This window comes from Arachis hypogaea, chromosome 11 (assembly GCF_003086295.3).
Source record: "Arachis hypogaea cultivar Tifrunner chromosome 11, arahy.Tifrunner.gnm2.J5K5, whole genome shotgun sequence".
In the NCBI taxonomy this organism is placed as follows: domain Eukaryota; kingdom Viridiplantae; phylum Streptophyta; class Magnoliopsida; order Fabales; family Fabaceae; genus Arachis; species Arachis hypogaea.
The window spans coordinates 23364730-23390254 of record NC_092046.1 but is presented as its reverse complement, the minus strand read 5'-3'; the positions used below and the strand labels follow the sequence as shown (position 1 = coordinate 23390254).

Below are 25525 nucleotides of genomic sequence, written 5' to 3'. Positions count from 1 at the left end.
TGGACTTGTACTAACTTAATTAAATTTAATTACAAGAATGCTATACATATAATATCTCCAAAATTTTTAAATCACATTTTTTTTCCCAATAAATCTAATGGTGACATCTAGTAGAATTTGATTATGTAATACTTAAAACTTTATTATTATTGTAACACCCTAACTAACAAATCTGTTATACTCATATCATAATATATTATTTTAATTATTACTATAACACCCTAATTAATGAATCTGTTATGCTCACATTATAATATATTATTAGTGAGAAGGACTCCATAATCCTTAACCTTTAACTCTACAATATAGTAAATAATAATAGTAGTAGTAGCAGCCTGTAGTAATAATAATAATAATAATAATAATAATAATAATAATAATAATATTATTATTATTATTATTATTATTATTATTATTATTTAGCGTCAACAACACGTCTACGATTTACATGAATGGCATGAACGTAACTGACTAACAAGGGGAAGAATTCTCAACGAAGGATACAATTTCATTATTATTATTATTATTATTTGAAACAAGAGATTAAACTAGAAAAAATGGTATATACAGGTACTAAAAGAATCAGAGTAATAAAAATATATGATCTTATAATATAAATGATATTAATTAATCTAATATTAATTCTAATTTATTCTCTAACATCCCCCTTTAAACTCAAGTGGGAGCTAAGAATACCATCTTGAGTTTAGATATCAGAGTCCGAAAACGAGTCAGATGATGAGGTTTCGTGAAGATACCAGCAGTCTGATCCAGTGTTCCAACAGCGATGAGACGAACAACATCAATAAGAATGCGTTGCCGAACAAAGTGACAATCAATCTCAATGTATTTGGTGCCTTCATGAAACACATCATTATGGGCAATTTGAATAGCACTGTAGTTACCACAAAAAACATCAGTTGGAGACGACTATGGTGCACCCAAGTTTTCGAGAAGCCAACAAATTGAGACAACCTCAGCAGTGGTGTCAGCGAGAGCACGGTATTCAGCTTCATGAAACACATCATTATGAGCAGTAGTAGAACGACGATCAGTTGAATCACCAGCCCAATCAGCATTTGAGTATGTCTGAAAGGATAAAGATGAATGGACAGAAAAATAAATGTCATGAAATAGGGTGCCTTTGATGTAGCGAAGAATGCGAAGAACTGCCACATAGTGAGTAGTACGAGGAGCTGACAAGAACTGGCTAAGAACATTAACTGGATAGGCAATGTCTGGTCGGGTGACAGTTAAGTAGACTAGTCCTCCAACTAACTGTCAATAAAGAGTAGGATTATCCAAAACAGTTCCATCTATAGGAGTAAAACGAATATTAGGTTCAAGAGGAATAGACTCAGTACGACTATCTATAATACCGGCTCGAGCAAGAAGATCCGAAGCATACTTAGCTTGAGAGAGATAGATACCATCATCCGTGGATATGACATCGAGACCAAGAAAACAACTGAGAGAACCAAGATCTTTCATCTCAAAAATACGGTGAAGGGAGGCTTTAAGATCAGAGAGACCATCAACATCATCTCCAGTAATGATCATGTCATCAACATACAAAAACAGAAGAACAACTCCACGTTCAATTTTATGAATAAAGAGAGCATTCTCAATAATCTCGTCAAATGACGGAGGGAAATCGTCGGTTTTTAGAATTTTCACAAAAATAATCTCGTCGAAATATATATCCAAACCGACAAACAACACTCGATCAAAGTTTAATTTGTTTGTCACTTAAGTCAAACTAATAAAAACCGAGAGTATTTAAACCTCGGGTCATCTCTCAAAGAATTGTAGGGAAATATGCATATTATTGGTTATGAAGTATTTTGGGAGTTTTGTAATGATGGACAAGAAATGTAAATGACAAGAAAATAAAGCTAACAACTAAGATAATATAAATGCTAAAAGGCTACTCATGGCAAGGATCAAGAGTCAAGATTTTTCATCTTGTATCATTGACCACAACATGGTAATTACAAAGGATTAATTTCACTTAATTTTTCTCTAACATCGGAGGGTTAAATCAAGTAGACATAATTGATCCTAAAATCAACTAACAACCCTAAATCACCAATGACACTGGACATTAATGATATTAAGGCCCCTAAGTACTCAATCTCAAGCCATGAGTATAAAAATCTACTCTAAAATCCAACCAAGTATTTTATCAAACACTTGCAAGGCATAAAATGAAAGCATAGTAAATAGCAAGAATTAATAAAATCTAAAGCTATCAATTGTAAGATAACAATACTAGCAACTCAATTAAACAACAATAGACAAAGAAACATCAAATTGCATTAATAGAAATCATAATCCAACAATGGCTCATAAACATACAAGTGACAAAATAAGGAAATAACAAGTAAAACTAAAATAGCAAAGATGTAATAATGAGAAATTGTAAGGAAAACTAAATCAAGACAAGATTTAAAATCTAAATTTAAGAGGAAATTAATCTAATCTACCATAATTCTAGAGAGAAGAGAGAGCTTCTTTCTCTAAAAAATGACCTAAAACATGTTTTTAAACTAAACCTAAGTGCTCTCTCCTTCATCCTTCTTGAATTTGGCCTTTAATAGCTTCAGAAATGAGTTGGATTGGGTTCTGGCAGGTCCAGAAACCACCCCAGCGTATTTTCTTTAATGAGGCACGTGATCGCATTCGTGCGTACGCATCAATTTCTGTGCGTACACATGGATATAAAACTGAAGTTGTGCATACGCATGAATGCTTGTACGTACGCATGGCTGTAAAACACTTCAAACTTCATTTCTTCATGAATTATTCACTTTTACATGCTTTCTCCTCACTCCTTCAAACCATACTTGCCTTCGAAACCTGAAATCATTTCATCAAACACATCAAGGCATCGAATGGAATTAAAGTGAATTAAAATTAGCAAATTAAGGGTATAAAAAACATATTTTCACTCTTAAGCACAAATTAGGAAGAATTCACAAAATCATGCTATTTTAGTGAATAAATGCAAGAGAAGTCAATAAAATCCCTCAATTAGAGAAAATAAATACCATAAAATGTGGATTCATCACATCCCCACACTTAAACAATAGCATGCCCTCATGCTAAACTCAAGAAAGACAAGAAAGGGGTATCAATATTTATTGAAAGTAAACTACCTATATGCAATCTATCTACATGCGATCTATTTAAATGTATGCAACTACTTGGTCAAAATAAATCAATTTTCAAGAATACATATATGAACATAAGGGCTAAAGCAATCACAACCAAGTCAAATCCAACAATTGATTAGAGTTATTGAAAAAGAATTTACAACTTGCAAGATAAGAAGTAATCATAGATGAAAACATAGAATTGAGCAATCGAATCCCTCACTAGATGTGTATACACTCTAATCGCTCAAGTGTTTAGGGTTGATTCACTCAATTCTCCTCTAAATCGTGCTTTCTAAGATTTGTTTTTTATCTAACAATCAACAATTATTCAATGTATGCATACAATTATCATGAGGGCTTTTCCATAGGTTGTAATGGGGCTAGGTCAAGGTAAGTTTGTATTTGGTCAAGTGGACTAGAATTTGAATCTTTGATTAGCTTACACTTCCCACCAACCTACAACCTATTTAACTCTAATGCAAATCTAACTACCCATTCTTTACTTTTCACACACTCATGCATTCTTTTCCATTCACATTCCATATGCATTATTCTTATTACTTTTCTTGTGGACATTTTGTCCCCTTTTTATTTCTTTTTCTTTTCCTTCCTTTTAATTTCCTTTTTTTTTTCAACATAACATATATACAAAATTATTAATGCATATGGTTTAAATATTTAATGTATGAGTATGTACCCAATTTTCAAGATCTTCAACAAAAATATAAAAATACACTTTTATCTCTATCATTGTTCCCAAACTTTCCCACACTTAAATGATACACACTCTCACTAGCCTAAACTAATCAAATATTCAAATTAAGAACATTTATTATTTTTCATTTAGAGGTAGTGATGTGTTAAAATAAAGAACAAAGGGAGATTAAAATAGGCTCAAAATTGGTTAACAATGAAAGATAAAAATGTAGGCTATTTGGATAAGTGAGCTAAATGAAATAATGACCTCAATCATATAAATACATTCATACACAGAATAATAGACATAAAGAATCAAATAAATTAAATATTACAATCATAGAAAGAGAATAACACACAAAAAGAAAAATAGTAGTTATATGATGCAACCACACAATTAGGCTCAAAACTCACAAAGTTGTGTGTTCTTAGTTTAAAAACCATATTCCACAATATAGTTCAAGCAAGTTTCAATGAAAAATATTTTAACTCAAATCAATTGGGATGTCAATGCCCTATTAAGAATGTTTTTCTTGAAAAATTCCACAATATATATATGCAAACCGAGAAAATACAACTAAAAATTCTACAAGACATAATAAGAACAGAAAAATTGAAATGTGAAATTGTTTGGATTAGAATTTTTCACCCAAAAATTTACAACGATTGGTCGTTGTAATATAGTGGTGAGTATTCCCGCCTGTCATGCGGGTGACCCGGGTTCGATCCCCGACAACGGCGCCAAAAACTTGACGGAGAAAAATCATCGGTTTAGAATTTTTAGAAAAATAATCTCGTCGAAGTATAGATCAAAACCGACAAACAATCCTCAATTAAAGTTTAATTTATTTTTCACTTAAGTCAAACCAATAAAAACTGAGAGTATTTAAACCTCGGGTCGTCTCTCAAGGAATTGCAGGGAACTGTGCATATTATTGGTTATGAAATATTTTGGGAATTTTGTAATGATGGACAAGAAATGTAAATGAGAAGAAAATAAAGCTAACAACTAAGATAATATATATGCTAAAAGGTTACTCATGGCAAGGATCAAGAGTCAAGGTTTTCCATCTTGTATCATTGACCACAACATGGTAATTACAAAGGGTTAATTCCACTTAGTTTTCCTCTAACATCGGAGGGTTAAATCAAGTGGACATAATTGATCTTAGAATCAACTAACAACTCTAAATCACCAATGATACTGGACTTCAATAATATTAAGGCACCTAAGTCCTCAATCTCAAGCAAAGAGTATAAAAATCTACTCTAAAATCCAACCAAATATTTTATCAAACACTTGGAAGGTATAAAATGAAAGCATGGTAAATAGCAAGAATTAATAAAATCTAAAGCTACCAAATGCAAGATCACAATACTAGCAACTCAATTAAACAACAACAGACAAAAAATATCAAATTGCATTAATAGAAATCATAATCCAACAATGGCTTATAAACATAAAAGTGACAAAATAAGGAAATAACAAGTAAAACTAAGATAGCAAAAATGTAATAACAAGAAATTGTAAGGAAAACTAAATCAAGACAAGATTTAAAACCTAAATCTAAAAGGAAATTAATCTAATCTATCCTAATTCTAGAGAGAAGAGAGAGTTTCTCTCTCTAGAAAATGACCTAAAACATGTTTTTAAACTACACCTAAGTGCTCTCCCCTTCATCCTTCTTGAATTTGGCCTTTAATAGATTCAGAAATGAGTTGGATTGAGCTCTAGCAGGTCAAAAAATCGCCCCCAGCGTGTTTTCTTTAATGAGGCACGTGATCGCGTTCGTGTGTACGCATGCCTGATCATGCGTACGCATGGTTGTAAAAAATGCAGGTGTGTGCCATCAACCTGCACCAATGGCTTGCAGTGTCTGAATGCTACAATACACGGATAGAAGCTCCAAAAAATGCAATAGAGAACTCTTACACCTTGAACCTACTCACTTTCACGGTAAACGGGGAGCGTTTTTATTTGAACACGAGACCTTGATATCTTCGCAGTCATTAATTTCAACCATACTGGCAGAATCTGGTAAGAAATTTTCCAATCACCGAAAACTTTTGCGACAAATTTCTACTTTACCAACCAAGCCTTGCGGTAACTTACAATGTAGTTGAACTTAGACCGAACTTCTGCAATAATGGACTTCGGCTGAGTTTGGTAAAGCTTTTTCAAGAGGTGCTTGTGCTTTTTAAAAGCACAAGCACGTTATTTTGTGTTTGGTAAATTAAAAAGCTCAAGTGCTTGTGCTTACGACTTTTAAAAGTTAGGGGTGCTTTTGAAAGCACCTAGAAGGGAGCTTTTCAAAGCTGGCTTATGCTTACCAAATTTTTTTCATTTTTCCGCACATATTTCTCGCTATTATATTGCCATTGAAATCCTCATATATTTCTAACTTCTCATCCTAACCTTCACAAATTCTAACACAATCTTCATATATTTTTTATTTTTCAACCTAATCTTCATATATTTTTTTATTTTTTATTTTTAGTGATGATATTTAGGATAAAATAAATTTTATGATACTTATATAAAATTTTAAAATTAAAAAATAAAAGAATTTATTTATTATATTTATGTTTATTATAAATTTTTTATTTTAACATTATTTTATTTTAAAATATTATATAAATTTTTAAAAAAATTGAAAAAAAATTTATTTTTTGTTATAAACATGTTTATTATAATTTTTTCAACTTTTAAAAGCTGTTTTACCAAACATAATTGTGGTGCTTCTACTTATTAAAAGTCATTTTTAATTTGATTTTACCAAACACAAGTGCTGCAGCTTTTAAAAAGCTATCTTTTAAAAGACAGTTTTCATAAGCTACTTTTAAAAAACAAAAGCTTTACCAAACCAAGCCTTCACCTTTATCGACGTGTCTGCTTCAACCAACGGTTTAATAGCATCTGCAATTGTGTCTGAGTCCAACTTGGCATGATCTTGTGAAATCGTGCCCATGGTGCACGTGTGTTTGCCATTGTATCTCCTGATCTCCCAAGAAGCTTTCTTTCGAATCAAGCTAGCTCAGATAAGCCAATCGCACCCTGCACCATAACCCTTGCATTTTGCATAGAATGTCTGCGGTTCAGACTCATACATAGTGTAATCAACTCCTCTAGAGATAGTGTATCTTTTGATTGCAGATATTACTGACTCTCTAGAACCAAATTCCATTCTGAAATTAAACTCACCATCTTCTGCCGCAACGGCGCCTTCACCTACGACATGCGAACCACCATCCGTCAGACAAGGCAAATAAAATAAATGGTAGTGGTAACTTTAATTAATTCATAACATACCCATATTCGCATATTCAGGAAATTCTGGGAAATGCATGGCTTCGAGATCCAGAGTCCCATTAAAAGATGAAACACCAAAGGGGTGCTGGCTTATAATCGCATCCATTTCATTTTGTACTGCCGGATTGCTTGCCAGGTCTCCGTCATCGTTTTCGTTATCGACTTCATAGTTGGCTTCGAACTCCTCTTCACTGTCGTTGTTATTTTCTTCCCAATCTATATCCCCGACCTTATCAACATTGACCTCCTCGCCAACCGCGTCCAGCTTCGTATACTGTTCGAACTCAACGTACAACTCTATCATCGGCACGTGAAATCAAGTTTGTTGATAAATACAGAACATCTGTTGCATACTTGTATCGTCAATGATGGACATTATTTGAAACTGTATCATCCCACCAAATACTTGTACAGGATTTCTGTATAAAATGTTGCTCACCCTTTTTGAAATGTGACTTTTTGAAATGTGACTTTGTATGTTATCACAAAGACCATTTTGTAACTCTACAAAACTCCTGGTGTATGGAATAGCAAATGAAAACATACATTCACAAACAGAAGTCACTCATTTGTGTGTGTTTGGTATAATCTCACCGTTATAATACACTCGCAAATTGCAATACCTTCCATAACCTCAACCTCACCTAACCCGACTTTTTTGACACAACTAATTGCCAAAAAAAAAAAAAAAACTCACAACTATGACATATATGCAAGAAAGAGGAATAAGAGTAGAAATGAAGTGAGGAACTTCGGATGAATCGCATTTCGTATTTATAAGCAAGACTCTTGATTAAAATATTTTTTTCTACACAAAACACAACCTACGTTTTGAAGCTTTCGGAAAAAAAAGAGTCTGACACGTTAAAAACGCAGGCCGTGTTTTGGAGTTTCAAAAACAATTCAAATATTGCCCATCCATAAATGCAGGCTGCGTTTGGGCCAAAAGGAAATAAAAAAAATTGAAAAATCTGAAAAGACTAAAACGCAGGCTGTGTTTGATCGTTTTGATAAACAAAAAATAAAAAAATAAAAAACAAATGAAAAGGGTAAAACGCAGGTTGTGGTTTAGACTAACATAGCAGCGAAAATTTTTAACACACGTCCATTTCATTGCACTACACTATAATTGTTTTCATATGAAAAAAAAATGAGATAAGACATAAAGACACCATTTTTATATTTTTATCCTATAAATAAAAAAAAATTATCCCTAATATTAATCCCCTTTTTCCTCTCTCTTATGCTCACCTTCCTCCTTCCTCCCTCCTCCATCTTTTCTCTACCACTAACCTCTCCCTTAATCACTGCTCTTTCCGCCGTTACTGCTGCCGCCGCTGCGTCTCCTCCTCCTTCATCCAGAACCATTGCTGTTGCATCATCTCCTCTCCTATGTCCAAATCCGTGGTTGTCACGTCTCCTTCTTCGTCCAGATTCGTTGGCGCTGTCGCGTCTCCTCCTTCTCTGTCCAAAGTTGCCAACTTCTTCTCTTCCTTCTTCACGTTTGCCTCTCCCTCTCCCTCTTTGAGTCTATCACTGTCACGTCTTTCCCTAATTTGTTTCGCCTCTACCTCGGTTTTGGCTCCTCCTCCATCTCCATCCCCTTTCGTCTCTGCCACTTTCCTTTTTCGTCGCCTTCTTCTTTCCCCTTTCACAAATTTGCTCCTCTGTTGCCTTCTCCTTCCCTTTTGGTTTTCTTTTTTCTTTTTTTTTTGAAATATAAATATTCTTGTTGATTTTTGTAAAAATTCTTACCGAATGATTTGTAGTAAATTGTGTAATGATAAATCTGTGATGGTGAAGATGGTGAAGGATAATAATAGCAATGAATGATTCTTTTTCTATTTTAAAAAAAAATATTATAAAAATAATATGAATTTTTTTAATTTTTTATATTTTACTCAATATTTTACCCAACGCAATATATATATATATATATACTAATAATTTGTATCTATATTTGTGATGTCTATATTTTTACGCCCCTGTTTCAATATATAAATCAAACGTTGTCTTAGATACTGAACTATTGTCAAACATATCTGCATTTGATCAAGAAACATAAAAACCTACATAATAGGTACAACATTAACATATATAAACAATAATATTAAAAAATAATACTTAAAGTTATCTTAGTTAACATAATATTTATAATTATATATTTATAATATTTAAAATTATATAATTATTTTAATAATAATTAATAAATACTAAATAAAATTATTTTAAATTATCTGATTATTTTTGTCTACCAAAGATTATTGATATGTAAAATGATTTAGGGTTTATTATTGAAATCGTTTTTAGAAAATCACGTGTGTCAGGTTCATTATTGAAAGATTAATGCATTAAATTAATCACCAAAAAATGTAACCGAATCAGATTGGTTCTTAGTAAGTAAGAGTTTAGACTATTTTCAGTAGGAAACTCATTTCAGTCCATATTTATGGCCCACCTGTCATAAAAAGTGACTCCACATCAGATTTTGCGTCATAACTAATAAATAGGAACTCAATGAATCTCTCTCTTCTCCATTAGAAGGAATTAACTTTAATCTCTATTGTGGTCTCACCTAATTAATTAATTAAGTAATTAAAATTAATATAATTATTATTTTTATAATAATATTATTTAAATTTATAAATTCAAAATAATTCAATATTATAAAATATTAAAATAAATAACTTAAATTTGATTAGTATTTTAAATTTTATAAATAAAAATAAATAATCCAACTAAAAATTATTTTATAATATATAAAAATTAAATTTATTTTTTATGTAAAATAAATTTAATTAATTATGATTTAATATAACAATATAAATAATATTTGATATTGATTTAACATAATTATTTATATTAATTATAATTTAATATAACTAATTATTAAATAATTAATATAAATAATTAATTAAATAGATATATAAGTATTTAATATATATATTTAATATATTTTTTATTTTTTTAATTAACTTACCACATGGCATGATTTTATTGGTTGTTGCAAGTCTCTGCTTAGAGGGACTCTCAACCTTGATCCCCGTGAAGAGCCATCTTTCCCTTTTCACTCCAATGGTAATTAAGTCTCCATATGTCAGAAGAAGAACTCTATTTTTTAGCATTAGAGTTGCTCTTAGAAGATGATGCGTGACATAAATTAGGACCAATTTGATGCTCCAATGTTTTGACAACAAAATTAAAGCACGTATACTTTTTTAGAAACTATTTTGACAATAATAATAAGAATGACTTTTCATAAACCTACTTATCCTATCTACTTTTGTTTAATTGACATGTTCTCCTTTAATTCCACTTAAAAAGTAAACTAAGGATAAAACTGTTTCCAAACCTTCCAAGAAGAGAAAAGAATTTTGTCTGAGCTTTCTATTCAATATAATTTCGTATTCGTATTATATTGCAACAATATCGACTCATTAATTTTTTTTTTCCTTAGACAAAAAGTAGCCTCATGTTAGCACATATTATTTTCTTTCCTTCGCTTTCACTCTAACCGATAGGGCAAGTGTGTGCAATGCAACCACTTATAAGTCATAATCATAAGTCGTTAAAGCCTAAAAATCATGACATTGAACCTTAAAGCAACTCAAAGAGTAATGCACAAACCAAAATGATCGAACCAACCGAAAGGCCAAGCATTATTGAGATTAATTATTATAATGATAATGATAATAACCTTAAGAACAAAATGATACAGGCAAACAATGTAAATAAATGTAATGTATGCCCATAGCAGGGCCCAAAGAAAAATTTAAAAAGATAAAAAGGAATTATACAAGAATATGACAACAGCAAAAGGAGTGTGTGGTGTTTAGATGATGAAAACAAGAGCCGCACAGCTCAATGCCAAGAATCCCATCACCTTCTTCAAGCTCCTGATACTTTCTGCTCCACTCTGCAAATCAAAAGGCACACAAATTCAGATTCCAAATATTATAGAGATTAATATTTAAATTCGTCTTTAAAATAATTTATTTTTTAAATTAATTTTAAATTTTTTTTAATTAAATTAGTCGTTAAAAAATTTGTTAGTCAAATTGGACATGTTATCAGTTAAATAATGACACATGTGACAATATTACATTATTATTTATAATTATATTAGATGTATATTAAAATTAACTACTAATATAAAATATATATTAATATATATATATATATATATATATATATTAAAAATAAATTAAATAATATATATTTATATATAAATACAAGATGGCTAATTTTAGTATATAAATAGTATTTCTTTTACCTTAAGTCCTCAAGACACAAATCTCATATTAAAAAGAACCTAAATACTGTTAAAACTCGTTAAACCACTTAACCACAGTTACTCGCAGATCAGATTCACATTGTACAAAAAAAAAAAAAAACGTAGAAGGGACAGATAACTAGTGTTTTACTGTAATCAAGATCTATACTTTAGTCTAAAATTCAATTACTGGTGGGAAAAAAATTTAAAATTAACATATGTTACTTTAAGATTTTTTTTCCCCTAGAATCGAACAACGGTCGTTTGGGTCTCGAATAAAAATCCAACTGATAAGATCTGGTTGACTAACGGTAGGATTTTCAATACGATTTTTTTTTTCAAGACCTCTGGTTAAGGGATAGAAGAACACATTGCTACATCATTTTAAGTTTACAAAATTATAATAGAATTAAAAAATCAATTATTAAATTAAGAATAAAAGAAAATAAACGAACGTACGTCGTCGTTAGAAGAAGCAGCAGGACCAGGAGACGAAGCATCTTCGCTGGGTCCAGGAGCTCCTGTGGGTGGAGCTGGAGGACTAAGCAACGACGGTGCCGGTGCCGGAGCACCATTTTTCTTACTCTTCTTTCCGTTCTTAGGCTTCGTCGGCGCTGGAGCAGGAGCCACGGGGGTGATTGGTGCCGCGACTGGAGGAGAGCTCACTGGCACTGCCAAAGGTGGAGAGCTCACTGGAACAGGTGCCGGTGGAGAACTCACCGGAACCTCTGCTGGCGGCGGAGTGGTCAGAGGAGTCGCCGCCGGAGGGTTGGTTGCCGGAGCAGGAGCGGCAGCATTTGTTGTTGGAGATAAAGCTGCTGGCTTGGGAGAAGCAACCGGAGCTGGTGATTTAGGTTTGTAAGGGGTTTGTGCGGGAGAAGAAACTGGGGTGGTGGTGGCCGGAGTTGTTGTTAATGCGGTCGGAGAGGCCGCCGGAGACTGGGCTCCTACGCCGGCAACTACAATACAGAGCAATGCGAGAAAGAGAAGAGTGTTACCTTCCATTTTTTTTTGGTGGGATTGAGAGTTGAGAGTGTTTAAGTGTTTGTAAGTGTGAGAATGGAGAGGTGAGAAGGGATAATTGTAGAAGAAAGGTTTATATAGGCAAGATTCTTTGTACTGATGATGTGATTAGCATTCATCATTGCTTCGGAACTTAAGAAGATCGGACATAGTTTGTTTACTTGTCGTGTTCAAGAACTTGGAGAATAAAATAAACGGAAATGTTTAGTAACCAAAGAAAATCAGCCAAAACCAGCCATAACTTACCTTATTTGGCATTCATTAATTGTTGCAATAATTAATTAATGCTAAATAAGGCAAATTCTGGCTGTTTTTTTTGTCTACCTAACATTACCCTAAAATAAAATGATAAATAAATGGTGATGTTTTATATTTTAGATGATTTTTTCGAATAAGAAATATGAATAAATTAATTTAAATAAAGATTTTTTACATGATTCGAAAAATTGGATTGGATCGGCCGATGGAATCAATCCATCTAGAAGTTAGAAGATTTTACGATATAGTCTATACAAAAAAATTATTTTTTCAAAAACGATAAAAAAAACTGATGAATCGGCTGAAAATTGGTCGGTCAGATCGAATCGAAATTCGACCGATTTACAAAAACATTATCGTTTTATATTAGTCTCCTCCACGCGGTCTCTCTCTCACTTCTCAGTCTCTCACTTATTCTGTCACAAATCTCTAAGACTCTAATTCATTCTCTAAGGAAGACTAGAAACCCTAGCCTCCATCGTGCTGTCGTTTGTCTCACCATCGTCGCCTATCGCAGTCAAGATCGCCAATTGCCAGCGTTCGCATCTCCCCATCCGTCTCATCGTTCTCGAAGCCTCGAACCCCTCCCCAGATTTGTCAATCGCCAGCATCCGCGTCTACGGTCCCTATTCGGCCGCTCTTCGCCCGTTGTCCGTCGTCGTGGTCGTTGCCATGTTGCCGTCGCTCATCGCGTTCAACTGCTCTTACTCAAACTCAGCTCACTTTTCTCAATCAGCAAAGGTAATGGTTGCTCCGCTCAATGCTAAGATGATCTTGGCAAAAAATTATTTGTTGGTGTTTATCGTTGCCTCTGGATTGTCACCGTAAAGAATTACAGTACATAAAATATTCTTGATTTTGTTATTGTTATTTGATTTTTGAGTTTGTATTTGGATGAGATTATAATATTATTGTGGTTGATATAGTAGACTATAATTATATTTTAGTGTGTTTATTTATTATTTATTCTACAACGATTTTTTTAATTAAACCACAACTAAACCGATTGAACTAATAAAACAATAAATCAATAACTAAAAAGGTTCGATGACCGATCCGATTTTCAAAATCTTAATTTTTTACTTTACTATAAAGATTAATTTAAAAATAGAGTGTTAACATTTGTTATTTTAAAGTATATTATAATATAATATATAAAATATTTCTATAATTTAAAAAGTTAAAATATTAAATAAATTAATTTATATATTAATATTAATAAAATATTGACATATTATTATAATTTTATCTAATTTTTATATATACTATATTTTTATATATAACAAAACGTTAAGATTTTTGTATCTATATATTTCATTGTATTGTATCCCGTTGTGTGTACTTGTCAATATATGCATTCATGGTAGTTCAGAAACAGAGGCATTTTGCCTATCCATCTGGACAGCTCATTGGAATATGAAAAATACAGCACCATCGTATCCGCACGTATTCATCCCGCCGCTATTCAATCGGTGCAGGTAATTACCCGATTAGATACGGGACTGGTTTTTATTTGGGTGGATTGGATTTTTCGTGTACCGGAGCTATATGTCACGGCCTTGGACACACTCCAACGCTACCGTGCCGACACTCGGACTTACTCAACCTCTTGAGCTAAGACCAAGTCAGCCTAATCCTCTTTACTTAGCAAGAAAGCTAAGAACACAAGAGAACACAAGAGAAAGGAAGCTTTGGTGGAAGAACACTTTATTGCTCAAGTGTGGTTACAAATGATTCACACACCCAAACTCTAACTCTCATCCCTATTTATAGCCATCCACCTCCTCAATGGATGGTTAGGATTAAATCTAATCAACGGTCCAGATTAATCATCCAGAACCTTCTTTACAAATATCTATCCTACCACAACTCTCTAAATGTTTCTAGATTATTCCATATCACTCTTTATACTTCTATATACATCTACACTCTTCTAGATTCTATGACCTTCCAGAGTCTTCTAGAACCTTCTAGGGTATTCCGGGACCTTCTAGGACATTCTAGAATGTTCCGGAACCATCTAGAGTATTCTCAAACACTCCAGAAAACTATTCAAACACTGTTAAATCTAACCTTCTAAAATTTTCCGTGACATTCTCCCCCACCTAATGCGCAGACGTCCTCGTCGCGTTCTGTTCATGATAGCGCTCTAGGTGTTCTTGAAATTGCCACAGATCTTCGCGAGTTTCCCAGCTAGCTTCAGTTATCGGGAGCCCTTTCCACTTGATCAAGTATTGGATACTTGGTGGTACTCCTCTTCGTCGCACGACGCGATTAGCTAGGATCTCTTCGATTTCTTTGTCAAAAGATCTAATCACCACAGGCGGAGCACGACTCGAGTTACCTCTACTCGGTTCGTCTTGGTCCTCATGATATGGTTTAAGCATACTCACATGGAAGACCGGGTGGATCTTCATAGAGGGAGGGAGTTGTACTTTATAAGCAACCTCCCCAACACGTCCAATGATCTCAAATGGTCCTTCGTATTTGCGGATTAAACCCTTATGAACCTTGCGAAAGGCTTTGAATTGTTGTGGAAGAAGTTTGATCATTACCTTGTCTCCCACTTGATAGCTTGCATGCCTCCTCTTCTTATCTGCCCATTTCTTCATCCTCTTGGCAGCTTTGTCGAGGTAAGAACGAGTGACATCTGCTTGTTCTTCCCATGACTTAATCATATGATAAGCTCCAGGGCTCTTCCCTGAGTAAGAGGAAGAAAGAGAGTGAGGCGTAAGCGGCTGTTGTCCAGTCACAATCTCGAACGGACTCTTCCCTGTAGACTCACTCCTTTGCAAATTGTATGAGAACTGAGCAATGTCGAGGAGTTTTGTCCAATCCTTCTGATTAGCGCTCACAAAATGCCTTAAGTAACACTCGAGTAAGGCATTCACTCTCTCAGTCTGTCCATCGGTTTGAGGATGGAAGCTTGTTGAGAAATGAAGCTCCGACCCAAGGAGTTTGAACAACTCTGTCCATAGTCGTCCTGTGAAGCGTGGATCTCGATCACTAATGATGCTCTTAGGCAATCCCCAGTACTTCACCACATTCTTGAAGAATAGTCGTGCTGCTTCCTCTGCAGTGCAGTCAGTAGGGGCAGGTATAAAGGTAGCATACTTCGAAAATCGATCCACTACCACGAGAATAGATCCAAACCCCTCGGACTTCGATAAGGCAGAGATGAAATCTAGAGAGACACTTTCCCACGGTCGCTCTGATGGAGGCAGAGGTTCCAACAACCCACTTGGTGTCTTGTTTTCAATCTTATCTTGTTGGCACACAAGACAAGTCTTCACATAGCTATCCACTTCAGCTCTCATTTGAGGCCAATAATAAGAAGATTCCATGAGTGCTAAGGTCCTTCGCTGACCTTGGTGACCAGCCCACTTGGTGTCGTGGCATTCTCTTACCAACTTCCTTCTCAGATTGTCCCATTTAGGAACGTATAGTCTTCTCCCTTTTGTGTAGAGAAGGTCGTTTTCTAACCAAAATCTTTTGGTCTTACCTTTTCTAGCCAACTCCACCAACTTCTTGGCTAATGGATCGTGATGCAACCCTTCCTTGATGATATGCATAATGTCTCCTTCCACCATAGAAATGGCCGCTAACTCAGCCTTGCGACTCAGCGCATCTGCTACGACATTAGTCTTGCCTGACTTGTATTCGAATTCGAAATCAAACTCATCCAAGAAGTCTTGCCACCTAGCTTGTTTGGGGCTTAACTTCTTTTGAGTTTGGAAGTAGCTTGTAGCCACATTGTCTGTCTTGACGATGAAGTGTGAACCAAGCAAGTAGTGACGCCAAGTTCTCAGACAATGCACCACCGCGGTCATCTCCTTCTCTTGGACAGTGTATCGCCTCTCTGTATCATTCAACTTGCGACTCTCAAAGGCAATAGGATGTCCTTCTTGCATCAGAACTCCTCCAATAGCGTAGTCAGAAGCATCAGTGTGGACTTCAAATACCTTTGAGTAGTCGGGTAGTGCTAGTACTGGTCCCTCTGTGATAGCAGCCTTCAACTCATCAAAGGCCTTTTGACACTCCTTTGACCATTCCCAAGAGTGATTCTTCTTGAGAAGATCAGTTAATGGTGCAGCCTTAGTGGAGTATCCCTTGATAAACCTCCGATAGTAATTAGCCAACCCAAGGAATAACCTCAATTGAGATACCTTGTTTGGCGGCTCCCACTCTTTGATAGCCTTCACCTTTCCTTGATCCATGCAGAGAGTTCCACCTTTAATGATGTGTCCCAAGAAGTGGACTTCGTCCCTTGCAAAGGAACACTTGTTAAGTGCTCGATAGTCGATGCATAACCTCAATGAACCATCATGCTTCTTTTGGAATAAGACTGGTGCGCCATAAGGTGCCTTCGATGGACGGATGAACCCAGCATCTAGCAAATCCTTGAGTTGCTTCTTCAACTCCTCGAGTTCTGGCGGTGCCATTCTATACGGTGTTGAGGCGGGCGGCTTTGCTCCTAACTCCAATTCAATCTTGTGGTCCACCTTCCTCCTAGGTGGTAGTTGTTTTGGCAACTCGGGAGGCATCACATCCTTATTTTCTTCAAGGACTTCCTTGATTTCGGGAGGAACGTCTTCTCTTTCAAGTGTTGACTCCTCTTGTAGTAGGGCCAAATATGTAATCTCTCCCTTCTTGAACCCTTTCTTGAGTTGCATAGCGGAAAGTATCGGTGGTCCTCCAACTTTAGAGACTGTAGGGACCATGCACGGAGACCCTTTCTCCATGACGCATACTACGTCGTAGTATGGCATAGGTATTATATTTGCCTTCCTTTGTAAATCGAGCCCGATGACTATTTTAAAATCGTCCATGGGTGCTACTAAGAAATCCACAAGGCCCTTCCAAGAACCAAGAGTCATCTCAACCCCTTTTGCTACTCCCTTAAGGGGTTCACCCTTGGTATTCACGGGTTTGAACCAACCATTCTTTTCGGTGATCTTCAACCCAAGCCTCCTTGCTTCATCAGGCGTGATGAAGTTGTGTGTAGCACCAGTGTCGATCATAGCCATGACAGGTTTTTCATTGATAAAGGCTTTGACATACATCAAGCCTTTCTTTTCTGCAGTACTTGCCTCTTTGGTCTTCACAGCATTTATGTGTTGGATAGATCCAACACACTCAGTTACTTGAGTTTGAGCTTCTCGTTCCTCAGCAATAGATGCCAAAGTCCCTAGCTTGGGACAATCCTTCATTTGGTGCGGTCCCTTGCACACGAAGCATCCTCCTTTGGGCATGAAAGCCTTCTTTTTTTCTTCGTACTCTTTCTTTGAAGAGTATTTTCCTTCTTTCTTGGTTGAGAAGCTCTTTCCCTTGTCTCCCCCACCTTTAGCAGAACTAGGCTTGGAGGAAGACTTAGGTTTAGAGTCTCCCCTATGATACTCAGTGAGTGATTCGGCCACCACGATGGCCTCATCGACATCCTTAACATTCCTTCTTTGTAGTTCTTGCTTTGCCCAAGGTTGGAGTCCATCAATGAAGAAGAACAATGCATCCTCTGATGCTAAGTTGGGGATTTGAAGCGTGAGAGTAGTAAACTCCTTTACGTAGTCGCTAATCGTACTCTTGTGCTTCAACTCCCTCAACTTCTTCCTTGCTTCATAAACCACATTCTCAGGGAAGAATTGTCTTTTCAATTCCCTTTTGAAATCTTCCCATGTGGCTATGTTGCAAGTGCCCTTTTCCATATCTACGCACTTTCTCTTCCACCACAAAGTAGCATTATCAGAAAGGTAGAGAGCTGCAGTGCGTACCTTTATTGCTTCTTCGACCACCCCTTGGCCTTCGAAGTACCTCTCCATTTTCCATAGGAAGTTCTCCACCTCGCGAGCGTCCCTTACGCCCTTGAACTCCTTTGGCTTGGGGAGATCAATCTTTGTCGTCTCCCTTATAATGGTTGGTCGAGATTTCGCCTCCTCGAACCAAACTCGAACTTCCTCAAATAGCTTTAAGGAATTCTCAAGCTTCTCTTCAATTTGGAGCATGCTTTCTTTGAAAGCATCTAGTTCTCCTAATACGTGAGCCTCGAGGGTCTCCTTGTCATGTTCTATCCTTTGGAAGCGCTCATCCATAGAGGATAGAACATTTTCCAACATAGAAACTCTTTCTTCTAAGAAGTTAGAGTCCTTACCTCTAGGCTCACTTGAAGAACGGACCTTCTTGCCTCCCCATTGAGAAAGAATAGTATCCCTTCCCCTTTGAGACTCAACATGCTCCATGGTGATACTAGAAGTCATTCCCACAAGCGACTTGTGCTCCCTCTCGAACCTTGCTCTGATACCAAATTGTCACGGCCTTGGACACACTCCAACGCTACCGTGCCGGCACTCGGACTTACTCAACCTCTTGAGCTAAGACCAAGTCAGCCTAATCCTCTTTACTTAGCAAGAAAGCTAAGAACACAAGAGAACACAAGAGAAAGGAAGCTTTGGTGGAAGAACACTTTATTGCTCAAGTGTGGTTACAAATGATTCACACACCCAAACTCTAACTCTCATCCCTATTTATAGCCATCCACCTCCTTAATGGATGGTTAGGATTAAATCTAATCAACGGTCCAGATTAATCATCCAGAACCTTCTTTACAAATATCTATCCTACCACAACTCTCTAAATGTTTCTAGATTATTCCATATCACTCTTTATACTTCTATATACATCTACACTCTTCTAGAATACTCTATGACCTTCCAGAGTCTTCTAGAACCTTCTAGGGTATTCCGGGACCTTCTAGGACATTCTAGAACGTTCCGGAACCATCTAGAGTATTCTCAAACACTCCAGAAAACTATTCAAACACTGTTAAATCTAACCTTCTAAAATTTTCCGTGACATATAATATACAAAGACTATACTATGTGTTTTCTAAAATTAATTACTAAAATTAATTATTAATATAAAATATATATTAAAAGTTAATAAATTATAATTTAAATAATATAATTTTTTTATTTTTATTTAGAGATTTTGAATTTAAATTTTATTCTTAATTTAAAAAATATATATATATATATTAAAATATAAATATATATTAAAAATAAATTAAATTTTATATATATATTATATATAAATATATTAATGGTTAATTCTAGTAATTAGTTTGAGTGTATAAATAATATTTTTGTATAGATAATATAAAATTAATTTAAAAATATATATTTAACTTTGATATTATATGACGTATATTTTTAATTTAATTTATATTTAAATAATATCTAAAATTTTATAAATTTTGAAAGTTAATTTTTTTATTAAATTTTAAAGATTATATTAAATTTTAAATTTTGAAAGTTAATTTTACTAATTATGTAAAATATCCAAAGCAAAATAAAAACCCTACTCATAATCATCTAAAAAATCAAGTCATTGAGGTTGTCGCGATCATCCTCCACCAATAAGAAATAAACTTTAAATAAAATTACATGCTGGAATTCTTTGTATGTTATCAGTTACCACAATTTCATGCAGTACTATTGCTTGACCATGCCATCAATAAAAATAATAAAAAACAATATTGCAAAAATATAGCTTTTGAAAGGGTATACTCACCAGAAATTGGGATGGAGAAAAAAAAAATCTAAGGAGAGAAACTTTTGAAGCATTCAAAATTAATGCTTATAAATGTTTTGTTTGGTTGCCATTTCTTTTTGAGTAAGTCATCCAAAACTACTACTCCCGTAAAGTTCTAAACAAAATAAATTCTTATTTATAGTATTTAATTCATAGTGACTTGAATCTGAGCACGTATAATATAACATTTTTCTGAAATAATAAAATATTTATTCCAGTTTTACAGTTATACGTCATATTGTATTTTTAGAGTTATTAAATTAAGTATTTCAATGATAACTTATGTTTCCAATTTCTTCTTCCATCGTTGTTTTTTGGATAAGTATATTTTTTATTTTTAAAATTTTTAAAATATTTTAAAAATTATAATATTTAGTTTATTTTAATTTATCGTTAATAATTTTTTAAATATACTTTAATTATATTCTTAGTGATAAACACCATTAACAAAAGCCAATAAATTATAGTTTAAATGACATAATCTCTCTATACTTACTTAAGAGATCGCGGGTTCGAGTTTCCTATCTTTAGTTAAAAAAAAAAAACACCATTAACAAAAATAATAACTTGATAATTATATGCTAACGGTATGTCACTAATACGTGTCAATGCTAGCCTAATTAAAATATATTTAAATATACTAAAATATTAAGAGTAAAACTGAAACTAAACAATAAGAATGAATGTGAAATCAAATATAAATTAAATGTTGTGAATTAAAAACAAACATATAATTTAGTAGATATTTTTGTAAATAAAATTATAATACAAATATTATAAAAAATATTATATATTCTTGTTAGTAAATTATATAAAAATATTTTTAAAAGTATTTTAGTTATTTTTATATAAATAAAGCAATAAGTTTTAAATAATATTTTTACATAATTTACTAACAAAAACATGTGATACTTATCATAATTTTTGTTTTAAAATAAAATATTACTATATTAAAATAAATCTTTATAAAAATGATATATTTTTAGAATGTTATCAATATAATTTTTATTTGCAAAAAAGTTATTGAACAATAACTATTATTTTTTCTCAAAGCTTACATTTTATTTTCAATTTTTCTTGATATTTAGTTTTAATTTTTTTCGAATATTGTAATATATTTTAATTATAATTCTCGATGTAAATAATATATGACATGATAATCTTACACTTACACAGTTATTAGTGTCACACATTAGTGATACTTTAACATATAATTAGCATATGACTCTCAATGGTATAATTAAAACATATTTAAAATATGAGAAAGTCTAGGAGGCCAATAACTTTTGTATTTTGTGGCTAGCACTTAACCATCAAAAGAAAAGTGAGTGATCTCTCACCATTGGATGTAATCTCACACTATTAAAAATATTATTGATGGTCAATTGATGGCTACAAAACACAAAAGTTGCTGGTCCATAACACTCCTCTTAAAATATTAATAATAAAATTAAAACAAATTTAACATTAATCGTATTTTTAAAGTTGAAAGTAAAGTACTATCTTTTTTAAATAAAAAACTAAAGTATTATTATGTATACATGTAGATAACTCAAATAAACTCGATCTTTCTCATAAGCCCTACACAAAATTATTGTGAATTAACATTTGAAAAACGCAAACCAACTAAGTACATTGATTGAGGAATAACTTGTGACTTGTAACTAAAATATATCAAAGCTTGTCATAAACAAACAACAACTGATTATGAAAAGAACCCTAACCTCTCTTAAGAGTTAAAACAGTAGTTAACAGGTCCAAAATTGCTCATGTATGATTCTCAAATTGAATTTGGGGCAGAAAAATTTAGTAATTATTATTATTATTTTATACAAACTTTAGTGATAATTTTAGTTTACCTGCCATGGAGCACATTAAAATTCTTGTGGTCTGTTATGAGCATGTGCAACAGGGAGAAAAAAGGAAAAAAAATTGATTAGGGTTGTGACTTGTGACTCTGTGGCTAATTGCTTCGGTTTGACTATTTATTAAGAAAATGCTACTTGTACAATAAAATTTAGTTTTTATTCAATCTTTAAATTTAATATTTTATTATTTTAATTTTTTAATTAATCATATTTCTTATTTTTAAAGAACTACTTTTATTTTAAATACTTATTACTGTTAAATTTGTAATCACTTGCAATACATTAATTTTTTGCAAATCAAACCATAAAACTCGTAACAAATTTTCGTGTACTAATTTAAAAAAAATAAGTGAAGTTTTCAAAATCAATTAAACTCACTTAAATTATTTTTTTTATTCAAAACATTCAAAACTAGTGTCAAAAACACATCTAAAATTAAATAAACAACATAAACACATTCAAAATTATGTATTAACACATCTAAATTATTGTTGTTGTAGTTCTAAATTACATATTGAACACAGAAAAAATTAAACTCAAATACACATCCAAAATTATAAGAATGCATTCTAAATATTTTATCAATACATCCAAAACTCATGTAAAAAAAACTTATATATGTACATAAGAACATAATGAACAACATAAACACATCTAAAATTAAGTATTGACACATCCAAATTAGGTTAATATTATAACTCCCAAATCAAACATATGAGTGCAAAAAAAAAATTATAATCACAAATACATTTAAAAAATAAAACACAGACACTTCCAATATTATACATAAATTTTAAAAAAATAGAACTTTTTATTAAGCGAAAAAAAGGGATAACATATCTTTATGAATGAACTCAACCAAAATTTTTTAAAATTTTGCAAGCAGAACTACCAGAGACAGAAGGAGTGCGACGTGGGGGAGGAGACGGGGGGAGGCGCGGGAGAAGGGGGCGGTTGTGCGTGGCGCGAGGGAGGAGACCAGACGGGGAGGAGTCCATTGATGGAGGAGGCGCGGGGGTGTGCGCGTTGCGGGAAGGAGCGCGTCGCCGAAGGAAAGGATCGTCGCAGAGAAGTGCGCAACCGGGAGAAGACGAAAGCGGCCACAGATGAGGAGGGGGAGGCGCTGCAACTCTAGATCTTTACGGAGCGAAGATTTTACTGTGATTTAAGATGGTTTAAGATTTATTTTAGAATTTTAAATTTGAAATTTTGAATTCTAACTAATTTGATTTTTGGATGTATATTTAAATTGTAATATATTAATAATTAAATATATTAAATTCGAAACAGAAATTTAAAATTGAAATTTAAATTTTAAATTTAAATTCAAATTTTATTTAGTTTGTATTTTGAATGTGTATTTAATTTTAAAAAAACACTAAATCTATTTATAATTTTTAGATGTCTTTGTTTTAATTTTTTTAAATTATTGTAATAAAAAGCTGAATATTGTACAATTTTTAAAAGATACCTAGTTGAATTGAATTTATTACTCATTAAGCAGCGTCTTTGTTGGCTGGTTAGTCATGATTTGGTGTTGTGCGGGTCCAAGCAGCTGTTGGTGACAGTGATAAAAGGATAGTGAGTTTCATTTCATTCAATTAAAATGGTTTCCTAATTCGTTTAAAAAAGCCAATGAGTTATAGCTCAAATGGCATAGTCTCTTCATATTCAATTAAGAGGTTGCGGATTCGAGTCTTCTATCTTTGATAAAAAAAAATCGTTTAAAAAACAATTACGTGGACAAAAAATTAATTATTGAATTAGTCATCATATATTAATCTAATATGCAGTATTTAATTTATTTTTAATAGTATTTTATATTTTAATATATATAAATTTTTTCTTATATAAACTAAAGAAATATTTATTTATAAAAGTAAAATAAAAAAATATTATTTATTGAGGTCTAAACTTTTTTGTCTCGTACGTGGTTTGTCCCAATATCCCGACGAACTACATCTCATTCATTCAATTTGCCTAGAGACTTGGCGAACTACTTTCATCTCTATCAGTTCGCCTAATTATTTCGCAAATCGGCTCAAACCCATACTCTATAAATAGCAACGAGTGTAAGGTAAATTTAATCGCACCAAATCTTACTCTTTCCACTTTCTTCACCCCCTTTCTCTTATTCCTTTTACTTCTAAAATGTTCCTAACGCCGTTGTTATCAATTTATTATGATGGAGAAGAAATATTATTAAATCAAAATAGATCTATTATATTTAGTTCTACTTAATTGATATTTATCTACATGCATTATAAAAATTCCAACAAATAGCGGCTAAAATTTTGTGGCGTTTATTAACAAAAACATCTGCAAATAAAATTATAGCAGTAGTTAATGTGGCAAAATACTATGTTATCAGAATTTAACAGCACTTGAACTATTGAAAATGATGTTTAACGACGGTTAGCGCAGCAAAAAAATATTCCTGTAGCCAAATCGATTATATTTAGCGGCATTTTCTTTAAAATTGCCGCGAAATTACATTGCCCATATACATAGTTTGTATATTGTTTCTTTTCAAAAAAAAAATCAATGGACTATAATATGAATAAGTTTACATGCAAATTCTTTAAAGTTGTGCTAATCCAATATTGCCTTTAATAAAACTAGAAGTTTTGTTTACTACTTAAATTGAGTTTGTTCATATTTAATTTTCATTATATATATATATACTAAAAACTTATTTCTCAAAATTTGTTTGAATTTAAAAGAAAAAAATCAATATTTAAGATGAATTTATAAAAATAAAATAAAATTGAATTAAGCATAAATTAAGGCTTCTTCCAAATTGCACCTTACTTAATTAACCTCTCTAAGATATTTGTACTGTAGACAAATACCTAATACTATGACCCTAACCTCAAAATATGATAAATCAATCCAAGTCTTAAAATTAAAGATCAATATCTCCATTACATCACCAACTACTAGTGTTTCGTTCAGATCAAATTTCTCTTGAAATATCGTGTTAACTTGGCCAAAAATATTTTGTCATGAATCTATGAATCTACATGCTTCACGTGCTAGAGAATTTGATAAGTCATCTCTAAACTATGGTTCTTTGTTTAGATTGAGCCCCTATCTACAACATGCATATACATCACCATTTATTTGTTGTCCATCTAAAGTTCCATTGTCTTCTTCTAGAACCTTATTGAGATCAAAATCATACTTATTAGAATCGAACCGGTAATCGATCCGGCTAAGTTACTGGGTCACAGGATTAATGGTTCAACTGGTAGGTCACTAGTCGAACCGTTAGACTCGGTAATAATTAAATAAATATATACAATTATAATGAAATTAAAATTTAAATCATAAAAATATGAACTTAATTTTGATG

General features: G+C 33.0%; 1 protein-coding gene across 1 annotated transcript; it reads right to left on the bottom strand.

Moving 5' to 3' along the window:
* Positions 1-10796: 10796 nt before the first annotated feature.
* On the bottom strand, positions 10797-12690 carry LOC112720550 (uncharacterized). The gene is made up of 2 exons (XM_025771516.3): positions 11897-12690; positions 10797-11080 (listed from the first exon to the last, which is right to left on the bottom strand). Exons 1-2 carry the CDS (start codon positions 12440-12442, stop codon positions 10997-10999), a joined length of 630 nt encoding a protein of 209 aa, XP_025627301.1. The 5' UTR covers positions 12443-12690; the 3' UTR covers positions 10797-10996.
* Between the last annotated feature and the right edge of the window lie 12835 nt (positions 12691-25525).